This window comes from Muscardinus avellanarius (genome assembly GCF_963383645.1).
Source record: "Muscardinus avellanarius genome assembly, chromosome: 12".
Classification (NCBI taxonomy): Eukaryota; Metazoa; Chordata; class Mammalia; order Rodentia; family Gliridae; genus Muscardinus; species Muscardinus avellanarius.
Genome location: NC_137798.1, coordinates 96,813,054 through 96,826,086, shown reverse-complemented (window position 1 = coordinate 96,826,086; position 13,033 = coordinate 96,813,054). Strand labels below are relative to the sequence as shown.

The 13,033-nt window shown below is 38.4% G+C and overlaps 1 protein-coding gene across 4 annotated transcripts in view; it reads right to left on the bottom strand.

Moving 5' to 3' along the window:
* UNC79 (unc-79 homolog, NALCN channel complex subunit) overlaps positions 1-5,821 on the bottom strand; it is a gene marked incomplete at both ends in the record, with an annotated part of 212,636 nt that extends 206,815 nt beyond the window's left edge. For 3 of the 4 annotated variants that reach the window (XM_080707437.1, XM_080707438.1, XM_080707440.1), the window contains one exon: positions 5,719-5,821. In XM_080707437.1, the coding sequence (XP_080563563.1) occupies positions 5,719-5,806 (88 nt within the window). The remainder of the gene's footprint in view (positions 1-5,718) is intronic. The other variant, XM_080707439.1, reaches the window with a different exon arrangement.
* Between the last annotated feature and the right edge of the window lie 7,212 nt (positions 5,822-13,033).

Sequence of the window (13,033 nt, the reverse complement as noted above, 5' to 3'; positions counted from 1 at the left end):
CCCTGGAGATACAGTGATAAAGAAAACTAGTCTTTGTCCTTATGGAACTGAGATGCTAGAGCTGGGCGATGTAGTACTGTGGTAGCTACTAGCCACAGGCAGCTATTTTAATTTTAATAAATTAAAATTAAATAAAATTTAAAATTCAGTTCCTCAGTGTCACTAGACACGTATCAGGTGCTCAGAAGCCACACGTGGTTGGTGGCTACTGTCCTGAGCAGTGCCAAAATTTATAGAACATTCCTATCATCACAGAAAGCTCTGTGGACGGCGCTATTCTAGAGGGAAGGATGAACATCTATCAGTGAAAAAATATAATAAGTAGGGCAAGGGAACAGAAGATGACAGAAGGTTCTGCATTAGCTAGGAGAAAAGGAAGTGTATCCTGCGAGATGTGATACTTGAGCGGAGACCTAAAGAAAGTAAAGGTAAGCAAATCATGTGACCATCTGGAAGAAGGACTTAGAGACAGAGAAAAGGCACGGGATGAGCACAAAAGCCCTGTGCCTTTCTGAAATTGCAGAAAGGCCCACGTGCAGTGCATGCACTGTGGACACAGAGGCAGTGGGGAAAGTAATGAGTGGCCAGATCGCAGAGGCCTCGTGGGACGAGTGAGGACACTGCATTTGGTTTGGAAGAGTGACAGGAAGATAGATGGTCTGGGTGAGGAAAGTGACATGATCTATTTACACATTTGGAGGACAGCTCTGGGTTTCTTGGTGGAAAACAGGAAGCAGCAGGGCTAAGAAAGGAAGCGGGAAGACAAGTTAGGAGGACAGGTCAGCCCCTAGGATAGCTAAGGAGGGGAGCAAAAGACCAGGTCATTTGTATGGTCCAGAGCAGAGGTGGTGGTAAGAAGGACTCTGAGTTGGGCTATATTGAGCATAGATATTGATATATTGAAATAAACCCCATTGAAAGAAATATTGAAATAAACTCCATTGGTCTTATGCTTTTCTGAAGGGAAAAGATAAAGGATCCATCTGGGAAGAAGAATCCCATCCTGGTGCCCGAGACAGCCACTTCCCGCACTTGGCCAGATCATTACCTGGCGTGACAAGTGGTCTCTCCTCTACTCGCGCCTGGGGTTTGTATGAGCAGAGGTCATTGTGCCCCACGAGAGAGGGTTGCAGCAAAACACAGCCACGCTTTCAGAACATAACTTACAGGGAAGACCAAGACAAATGACCCTAAAGTATTTGTAGGTTGATGAAAAGTCACAGAAACAAGATGCTCATCAACACTGAAGATGTGCTCTGCCATGCTCTGTGAGAACAAAGCTTGATAAAATAATTACTGTCATCACCAAACAACCTAAGGGAGAAGAAAAAAAAAAACCCCAAGCTCCAGGGGATGCTCCTGACCCCAAGCAACATTTAAGATGATAAAATTTCATAACAACATAGAACTTTTAGCAGAATTTAATTCTGCATTCGGTCCATTAGACACTTATACCATGCCATAGAATATCCATTCCCACATGTCATCTCATAGGCGTGGCAACAAACATAAAATGTAGACAGAGAAAATTATGATTACTGGCAAATTTTACAGCTAAGGAAACTAAAGTTTGATAATGGTGAGATACTTGACAACAGCCAAAAAAAACTATAACTCAACTCTAGAGGACTCTAGAACATTCCTCGCAATCCAACAAGAAAGTTCTTAGAATATAGTAAGACCTACCTCATAAAAAACAATCATTAGCTAATAAAATAGAATGCATAAATTAATAATGATTTAAATTGCATCAGCATCCTGCATTCATTTTGTAATGTCTTTGTTCCAGGTAGTATTAGCCTTTGGAAAATCATAAAAACACAGTAGCGTTAACAAAACAAAAATTAAACATGGCCAACATTCTGGACACAGACACCGAATCAAGTCATAAATTTGCTTAAGTCAAAACAAAAATTTGAATGCACCTTTATTTTTCCTGAGAGCATGTGAGACTTTTGAGAAAATCAAAGTTGGGAAAGAAAGTAGATTAAACTGCAGAGTCTGAGATAAAGTAGACACCAGGAGGATCTTAAACCGACAAAGTATCTTAGCTTTATTAATATCTTTAAAATATTGTAACCTTTGTCAATCAACTTTCATTTGGAATTAGCTTTTCCTCTTCTCTGCCAAAGCCATAGTCTTGTAAACATCCATACTTCAATTTGGTTGATAAATCACAGATCCTTTATTAGAAAAGGAAAGGTTTCCATGGTGACATGTAGATGATTTTTTTTCAATTCTTAGTAACTCCTTTAATATATTTTATAAACCAAGCATACTGTACACATATAGAAAAAAGATATTTTTCACTTAAGGAAGGAGTTAAAAAGAAAAGGCCTGTCAAAGGAAAATTATATAATAAGCAAATTGATGTTTTTTCCGTAGAACCTCAAAAGGAGTTATTAAAAATAATATACTTGATTTATTGACAAAGACGGCATGAAGGACATACATGAATATATATATGAATATACATATATATATATATATATGTATATATATATATATATATCATGCTCAAAGCCACTCTGAGCAACTTAGCAAGACTCTTGGCAACTTAGAGAGACCCCGTTTTCAAATTAAAAAATAAAATAGGGCTGGGGTGTAGCTTGGAGGTAGAACACCCTGAGTTCAATTCTCAGGACCAAAAAGAAAATATGAAAGTGCAGCGCTTCATTGTCCAGGTGATACAGATGATGATGTAATCATTTAACACCTGAAAATTTGTCTGTTGTTGACAAGTGACCTTAGGAACACCACAATAAAGTGATTTAAAATAAAAAGCTTTTCCGTCTTAAAGATTTTATCAGGTATTCATAAACTGCAATATTTTTCATCTTAGCACCTCAGTCCTGAAATTAAAATATCCTAGGAGAAATTAAATGCTTTTCTGTCTTGTTAAGAGTTTCTAGACACTGAAACAACTACCAAAAATAGAAACAAGGTCAATGCAAAAATCAGGCCCACTTCCTCACGTCAATCCACCTGAATACGAGTAATCTAGAACCAGATCCCTTCTATCTTTGCCTTCATACCTACTTTGTGAAATAGTAAGCACAAAAGCAGCACCTGAATGACGTGAGAGAACGTGGCTATAAAGTCTGATACTAAAACTCACTTTCAAAAGTCTAAAGTTAATAAAGATTAATTAATATTGAACTACTAGAACAGCGATAAGTGCATTAAAACTAAAAGCAGAGCCAGAGCAACAAAAGTAAACACAGGAAACAGACCTTTGGCTGGATGAGAGGAAGATGTATGCCTTTAATGTTAAAAGAAATCTGAGTACCAGAGACGTAAAGTGACTTATTCATACCTTTAACTGAACATCAAGTTTTTCCACTAACAAACATCAGAATTCACACAGACTTTGTAATTCAACCCACTATTTTGTTTTCCTCAAATGCCAAGGTTCACACATTTGTAAGAGTGAGGATTCCGACATGACTTTCAAGTGAGTGTTTTGGGTGCTGTATTTATAATTAAGTAGAAGTTAATAATCAAGTATGAAGAAATGAATTGTCATCTGTCACAATGCCTGGCCAATCTTAAGTACAACTTTAGAAGCTTGCTACATTTAAAGCCTCTCCCAAAAGTATTAACTTACTCCGAAGACGTAAGAGAAACAGTAAATTTAAATTAGTTATTTGGAAGACACAACCTCACCTGCTATTCTTCAAAAACAAGAATTCCTATGCCTAGTTTTGCTCATTTTAAAATGACTATATAGTTCTAGGATCATATCCATAAGCAAAAATTTACAGAGAATAAAAAAGGAGAATTATCAAATACTGTATTGCTTAAATATGTGAACAGTCTACTAATTTTTCCAAATGACTACATAATTTGGTAGAAATCGGACTCATTGAAAATGGCAATTTCATATCTAAAATTAAATTCATTGTAAAAAGCAAATATTGCTCAAAAGATAGACATTCAGCAATTATTAATACAGAGCCACAGCTTTACTAAGATCATAAGTACATAAAATTAAAAAGGTGAACTACGATGGTTAGGAGTTGAATGTGACCAAAAGTTGTCTGTTCGTTTACTGCTCTGGAGATCAAAATCAGAGGCATTCTACTTCTGAGCTACATTCCCATCCCTATTTTCTTTTTTATTTGGAAACAATCTCACTAAGTTGTTGAGACTGGATTGAAACCTGTGATCCTCCTGTCTTGGTCTCCCAAATGAAGGGACTGCGGGTATGAGGCACCACGCCCAGGCCAAAAGTTTGTTTGTTTTGCAGTACTGGGGGCATTCTACCTCCAAGCTACACCTCAGCCCTATTTTTAATTTGTTATTTCGAAACAGGGTCTCGCTAAGTTGCAGAGGGCCTCACTAAGTAGCTGAGGCTGGCTGTGAACCTGCAATTCTCCTGTCTCAGACTCCCAAGTACTGAGATTTTATTTTATTTTTTTTTTTTTTTTTTTTTGGTGGTACTGGGGTTCCTGGAAGCCCTTCTACCTCCAGGCTATACTCCCAGACCTATTTTTTTATATATATTTTAAATTTGGAAACAGGGTCTCTTAAGCCAGCGCGGCTGGCTTCGAACCTGAGCAATCCTCCTCTCTCCGCCTCCAAAGTGCGGGGATTACAAGCGTGCGCCACCACGCCCGGCCCAAGTACTGAGATTATAAGCGTATACCACCAAGGCCCAGCCAAAAGATACTTTCATAGGATATTTGAGAGAAGGAGTGAAGTAAACTAAGTTATCTCATGCCAGGCATTGTGCCAGCACTGTGGTAATGTTTTAGGCTAAGCATCTTAAGCCTCACAACTTCATGAGGTAGCTAGGGTTCCTGTTCTCATTTACGGGTAAGAACAGAAGATTAAGTCACTTGCCTAAGGTCACACAGCTAGCTAGTAGCAGAGCTCTGATTTAAATCTGTATCTGATTTACTCCTAAAGCTGTAATCTTTTCAGATAATCCACTGAAACACATATGAACCCATGATCCATTTCTTTAAAGAATACTTTAGAAGGATTTCGATCACAAAAACCACAACCCCAATTTTTTCTCTTTGCTCTCATGCCTGATAAGCCTGCTAAATTAAATCTACAAATGTGAAAAAGAATTCAAACCGGCTCTGTGTTTATAACTACACCTGGCACATGAGTCTGGGGCTTTAGCTTTTTTCAAGGTTTTTTTTTGTTTTTTTTTTTCATAAATTTTGGCTCATTTTATCATCACAACCCTGCGGTGAGGGAAGCCGATGTGACTGTCAGTCTGTGGATGAGGTTTCGAGTACAGAAGGTACCCGTCATCACATGGCAGGTTACGCAGAGTGCCGCGCCCAGAACCTACACCTGCAACTCCACCTGTTGCTCTTTCCCTCACACCGTACTCCTTGAGATGCAAAAGGTTAGGCTCTCTACATCAGCAACACCGCTCACCTTTTTCTTTTTTTGTTCTACTGTGGCAAAAGTTTCTGTTATTTATACCCAGGAAATACAGACAGTGCTGTGGCAAGTTCTTCTTCCCTGTTTCATAAGGTCAAATCAAGCATATAAAACAATTCTAAGGTATAATTGTCCTTCATTTCACTCATTTTCATCACAATAGCCACACGACAGTGACTGAATTTAAACCATAGCACACGGACGCAGCAAGTAGCCCCACTACAGTGTTGAAAACCAAGAGTCTCTAGCAGCAAAAGCAACTTGCATTTGTACATGGCATAAAAATAATCTAGTATTAGATGATATTGAACTTACATATAGCCATTGGTAGAAAAGATGTGCTAAGATATTCAATAATATCCTTGTGCAGAAATGGAGGAAAGGTAGCTAACGTTGATATCATCGTGTAGGGCAAAGTACTCAGAATATCATCGTTGAGAAAGGGTAGCAAACATGTAGTTGTATAAAATATTGACTGTCCAAGATCTACAAAATAAAATTGAATAATCAGTCGCTGAATATTTTTCCATTAACAAAATATGCTAATTTTACATTTTGTGTTTTAATGAGTTCAATGAGCTAGTTAAATGATAAGCAACTATCATTGCCTTCCAATTAAGAGTTGTACAACACACTACTTGGATTAGTGTGCTATGTGTATAGGAGTTCGTCAATAAATGACTGATGAGTGGATGTATTAAGAAATATAAGTATCTATTACATGAACTTTTATTTTTTTGCAGTACTAGAGATTGAATCAAGGGGCATTCTACCTCTGACCTACACCCCAGCCCTATTTTTTTATTCTTTTTTTTTTTTTTTTTGCCATACTGGGGATGAAACCCTGGGTTCCATCCTCTGAGCTCCACCCCCAGCCCTATTTTTCAGTCTTTTTATTTTTGAAACAGGGTCTCACTGAGTTGCAAAGGGCCTCGCTAAGTAGCTGAGGCTGTCTGTGAACAGGAATCCTCCAGTCTCAGCATCCCAAATGCTGGGATTGCAAGTGTGCACCACCATGCCTGGCTCTTTATTCTTTATTTTTGAAACAGGGCCTCACTAAGTAGCTGAGGTTGGCCACAAACCTGTGATCCTCCTGTCTCATCCTCCCAAGTACTAGGATTACATAATGAGCATACGTCACCACGGCTGGCCTTACACGAACTTTTCTTTAATACCATATCAAACATCATGAATGTTTATTATTCTTATTGTTAATTGACCTGACAAACTCAAATCATTTTCCATGTGAAAATGAATCCTGAAATCCCTCCAGTTCTCTCCCCTCCACTATAGTTGACACAAGATAACTGAGGCACAAAGATGTTAGATTATTTGCCCACTGGAGTTTTTTAAAAGTGAGTGAAAGAGTAGAGCTAAAAACAGGCCATTTCTGCTCCACCAGCCACACCACGATGGTCCTACATCTGGAGTCTTGGGCAATGTAGTAAATTTTTACCTCCACAGGGTAGCAGATTCCATGTGCTATGCTCTGGCACTGTGGGACCCAGAGCATTTACATCAGTCACGGGAACAGTAAGCGCCTCCTAATAATAACCTATCAGTATTTTTAAATGGGGATAGGAACAATACCTACCTCGCTTCACTAGAAGGATTGTTAGAGGGTTTAAGTGAGATAGAGAGTTTAGCACAGACATTAAGTGTCCACAAATATTAGCTGTCATTATTAATATTAATGGTCACTATTATTATTATTACCTGTATAAAAAGTAAAAATAGGAGACATCAAAATACACCACAACGATTTAGCTTTAGAATGCACGTGGACCAAATCCCATTACATTAAATGTACATTTTTATCTTTCTGGACCTCCCAAAATACAAGCCATCAGCCAAAACTTGACAATAAAGACTGATCATTTTGTATCCGTCATAACGGTAAAGTAATAGACTCTTGCCTGTTCTGCAGATTTACCTTAGTGACATTTTGATCCTTCCTGTCATTTCTGATTATCATTACAATTAATAAGCTACCTCAACAGGCTTATCAACTGACAACAGAGAGGATTTGGCCACACCGCATACTGAGAAACCAAGGTCCATCCACCCTGGCACAGATCAATGAAATGGAAAATTACAGGTGTTTTGCTAAGAGTTACCTGAGGCTGTGCATAAGACAGTTCCACCGCTTTTACTGAGCCCTTTGTCCTAATTACAGAACATTAGCACCAAAAGGGGCCCAGGAGTCCACCTGGAGTATTTTTTACTTAAAGAAACTGAGCTGGAAAGGGGAAGTGACCACCTGAACATTAGCTGCTGACTGCCAGCCGAGCCCCATCTAATGCTCATGCCTGCAGGCCCCTGGGTCCCAGGAGAGGACATGGCCTCTCTGGTCTTGTGTGGGGAAGCTGGATAAAAAGTGAAGTCTCAGACCCATCCCTTGGTGACGCTTCTGCAAGAATTCCACTGTCACAAGCTCCCTGGGTGGCTCTGGGGCTCTCCAGAGCACACTTAGAGAAATAGGAATGCTTGTTTCTCTGAAACATCCACTAGAATGAACTAGTGAGTCCTTTCCTATCTTCTTCTTCTTCTTCTTCTTCTTTTTTTTTTTTTTTTTTTTTGGCAGAATTGAGGATTGAACCCAAGAGCATTCTACCCCTAAGCTACACTCTCCTGCCCTATTTTTTATTATTTTAAAACAGGGTCTCACTAAGTTGCAGAGGGCCTCACTAAGTAGCTGAGGCTGTCCATGAACCATGATCCTCAGGTATCAGCCTCCCAAATGCTGGGATTACAAGCGTGCGCCACCACGACCAGCTTATTCTTTACTATGAAACAGGGTCTCACTAAGTTTCAGAGGGCCTCACGAAATAGTTGAGGCTGGCCTCAAACCTGTGATTCTCCTGTCTCAGCTTCCCAAGTACTGGAATTCCAAGCATGCGTCACCACGCCCAGCTGCCTTCCCTATCTTCTAAACTGTATTACCAGAACAGAAACATGACAGATAGTAAGGAAGAGGAAAGTCCCAAAACAACTGTAGGTAAGAGAGCAAAAATAAAAATCATCTCCCCGGAAATCATCACAACTTACACATTAATTGCAGTTGTATGGGTTGCAATTTAACAAACTGAGTATCTTTCTCTTAATCAAGGGGTTTTGAAGATAAAAGGCAGCTGCCCTAACCCTGTGAACAGGAGCCAACAGCCCACAGAGAGTTCAGGATAGCGCTGATGAGCTCACCACCACCGTAAGCCCTGACAAGGCTATCAGATATGTCTCATTAGATTCAGAGCCTGGAAAGGACCCTGGTAAAAGCAGCTAAGCTGGAGAAGGCCATGAAAGCACAAAATAAACAACTTTCCAAATTCCTACACTTTCATATTCACGACAATGCAGAATTGCAAATACAAGAAAAAACAAATTCAATAGTCATCAATTCATCCTTTTCATGAAAGTAGATTTTAGTCTTTTCAAATTAGGAATATATCACACCAAACAAATCATTAAGGATTCTCTCAGGAGAGTTATCTATAATTAAAAGGCAGAATAACTCCCACCACCCTCATGTTTCCCAAAATTCCTGCTTTTCTGTACAGTAAAACTTTGTTTATCATACTTCCAGGGACCAAATTTGCAGTGTTTTAAAGTTAAGACAGCTAACATTTTTAAGTGCATTTTCTAAAAAAAAAAAAAAACTATTTTCTTAGTGTATGGTTTTCCATTTCATTCTCCCAAATACATATTGGTTGGTTAAGTAGTAGGTATTACTGTATTCCTTTTTATTAGTCAGAAAAATTTAGTAAGCAAGAGAACAAAACCCACTAAAGACAACACAGTAAAAAGGAGAAGAGATTTGAAAAGAAACATGTTCTTTGGTTTTTATTCTGAAGCACCACTAACACTGTATACTACCATTTTTATTTATTCATTTATTTTGATACTTGGGATTGAACCCAGGGGCAAGACTACCTCCGATTTACACCCCAGTCCTTTTTATTTTATTATTTTGAAACAGGGTCTTGCTAAGTTACTGAAGGTCTCACTACATTGCTAAAGCTGGCCTTGTACATGAGATTCTCCTGTCTCGGCTTCCCAAGTACTGAGATGACAAGTGTGCATCACCACACTGGACTTACCAGAACATTTCAATATAGCATTTTGTAGTCATTATTGGGTGGTAGGTAAATTTGGAAGGGTTTTTAGAGATTTCTTCTTATCTAAATTCCTGGCTTTCTAAGTCAGGAAAATGCGTTCCGGAATAAGTCCGAGATTTGCCAATGGTTAGAGTTTGTTCTTCAAGCTCCACCTCTTACATTTCCTGGGGGCAAGTTTTAAAATCTTACTTCCCGATCGTGATTTCAACAAGAGCCCCCCCACACACACACAATAAGCGGATCAGAAGGGAGAGGACAGCACTTCTCGTTATATTCCTCCTCCTGTCTCCTGACTACCCTCCCTCCGCACAGGCCCTTTAGGATAACATCCCTCAGCAGCACAGCAGTGTCAGTGGTGGGATGGGGAACACCGGGACTAAGTTGCAGTGTGAGGAAGGCTCAGTCTAGCCATTTATGCAGGCAGTCTCTACGCCCCTGGCTCAGCATCAGACGTATTCATCAACATACTAGGATGCGATTAAGTGCTCACCATGTTGGCCGTGCTGAAGTAAAGGAACTAGATCCAGAAGAGTCACCAAAGTCACGTAGAGGCCTTGGTAGTCCAAAGAAGGGTAGTCTGACAACTGAGCATCACGACTTTGCGGGCCGCGTTCTGAAGGAGCATCTCGCAGGACGCTGTAAAGGAGGGAGCGAGTAACAGTAGGGTTGATGGAACTGACCTGCGGTCTTAGAGATGGGGTGAGTGGGAATGGCACAGGAAAAAGACACATGGTCATGGGCACTGTCAAATTGGAGGCATCTTGGTTTTCCTTCTTCCCTGTGCGGGACAAAATGCTGTTGGGGGGACAAAGAAAAAAAAGAGACAACAAAGACACAAAGAACAGCACATTACATTGAAATGACACTCTAAAACAAATAATAAAACACCAGATACACCCCACATAAGATGCAATTGCCACGCCAGCAGGGTCTACAAATCTCGTACTGGTCGCATAGCGTTGGGCTCGGAGATACCAATAACACAGGTTTACTTTGTGGAAGTTCCATTGCATCTCATGTGTTATCTGGTTAGTAAGGAGCAAAAATATAAAAATGCATGTTTCAGTGCCAAACCCATGTTTTACAGTTTGTCAATTTGGCGAAGGAGAGGTTTCCTGGAAGTAAAAGCAATGGCTTTGTCTAATTAGTCAGGGCTCTCGTTCCTAATTACAAGAAGCTTTCAAAGAAAAGTTTTCAGCAAGACTGCCTGGATCAAGTAGAAATCAACTTGCAAAATATAGGTATGGCACTTGCAGAAACATGTTTTAGCAAAGAATAAACATGTGCGTTTATTAAGAAAGTCTTAAAAATCACATGTTTATTGCATCAAAAATAATGTCTATATGTATATTATGATACTGTTTCATGACATTCTGTCAGTATCATTTGAGATAATGAAGTTTAAACAGGCATATGAATTTAGAAATAAACATATTTCTAAAATGTTAGCTAAACTACATTTGAAAAGCTATAAAATAATATATAGTAGATGGTCTGTAGCATATGTTTGTGAGCTAATGATAATGGTTATTTATGTGTGTGTTTTTTTAATTTTGCATGTCGGGGAGGAAACATTTTATTTTATGAATACAAACAGTGGCTTATTAAGTAGGTATCTTTAAAATTCTAAAGACTAAGCAAGCGGTATCTGTCATATATCTGCACATCATACAATAAGATCTCATATATTACTGCCGCTACTTACGTAATTATTCAACAAAACTCACTAAAAACTAAAGGAAAGATAATTTAGAAAGTTAAAAAGGTTTAATGGGAATAAAAGTAACTTCTAAAAATAGTTTTCCGTTTAGCCTTAACTTTAAAATAAAAACCTTTTAGTAAAAGCAATGAGGTAAAAAGTTGTTAATTTTAAAATAAAAGAAATGACTGCTTAGCCAAATGTTTAGGTTTTTAAATTAGATTATACTATTTATCATTAGAGGCAACAGCTATACATCATCATCATATCTGAAGCACTTACGAAGTGCTTTACTGTAGTACACTTACATGTTAGTCAAAACAGTTTAGAAAGCTTTCATTACAGAGTATAACTTTGTTTTACACTTATTCTATGTGCATCAAACATTACTAAGTTCTTAGTTAATGGTATTACATCTATACTTTTACAGTGATGTGAGACTGGTTAGTGTCAAGCATGCTTGCTATGTCAAATTTACACTAATTTTTATTTATTCTTAATGCAAAAAAATATATTACAATGTAAGAAAAGGACTACATGCTCTTTATTTTACATGTGCCTAATTTACCTCAATTTCCTTTGTCTTCTGTTACCCAATGTCCAGACAAAAACAATTGATAATAAAATAATTTCAGAATAGTTATGTAATACTTCTTAGCAATAAATAACTTAAGAGTTGGTGTAACTTTTTAAACTTTTAAAGGGATTTAATTGACTTTTCGTGTGTGATGTGTTTGACTTTGTAAGCTTACACTTCACAATGCAATAATATCAACATTCATTACCCCTGCCTGCCTGCATCTATTATTAATTAAATGCCATCAGATTTTCCATACTTTTCTCATAGAGTTCAAATTCTTCTAAGAGCACCACCATTAAGCACAGTCACCAAAAATGTGTTTTAATCCTGTAGGATTCTATCACTCTATCCCACTAAAAATTTCTTTAGAATCAAAATGGATATAAGTATGTTATCTCCCAGAGTTCAGCCTTAAAATTGGCCAACTACCACCATCTTTCCAAAATTACAAGATGTGGATCTCATGGAAGTTGCATAGCAACAGCAATATTTTGCCTTAGAGGATACAAATAACTGAATATCATAACGATCTTTAAACTAGCCTTTAAATTAAGTTCAGTACTCTGATCAAAATTCTTCTTGGTAGGGGAAATATAACCATTTTTTCAAATAGACCTTGCTGTTTTTCCAAAATTTGAAATGATGTAACAAGCCCTAGTCCAGTCGACTTTGGAGGCTCTACTTTGATATTGCTCCCTTCCTATATGTGCGGGATTCCCAAATGATAGCAACAACAGCTTCCTACATGCAGGGAGGGGAGAATGTCAGCACTGAAACAGTCAAACCCTCTCGCACTTCCTTTGGGGATAATAAGTAGGTGAAGTTGAGAAAATATGGCGGAAAATGAGTTATCCATGAAACCAGTTTTAAAATACCATTCATGTCTCAATGTAAGGAATGTTTTTGTTTGTGGAAAAACTTAAGAAAGGCTCATGAATAAATGTACAATGCAGTGTGATTTTATGATGTTTTGTGAAGTTTATTCAGAGAAAAGAACTTATTTCCCCAACCAAATTAATTAACTTGGGAATGATCGAACCATTTTCCCCTTCTGAAACTTTAACCCAGAGGTCTATAGACCCAACAAAAAGTACACAGAAAATGCCCTGCTCAGAAGAGTTAGACCCAGCAGCCAACTTTCACCTTTTCCTTTCCCTCCCGGGGCCCTCTTCTCAAGCCCTGGCTTCCGTGATCAAGGTAAGGCAAGAAAAGGAGGCCTCTGTGGGATGCGAGAAGATG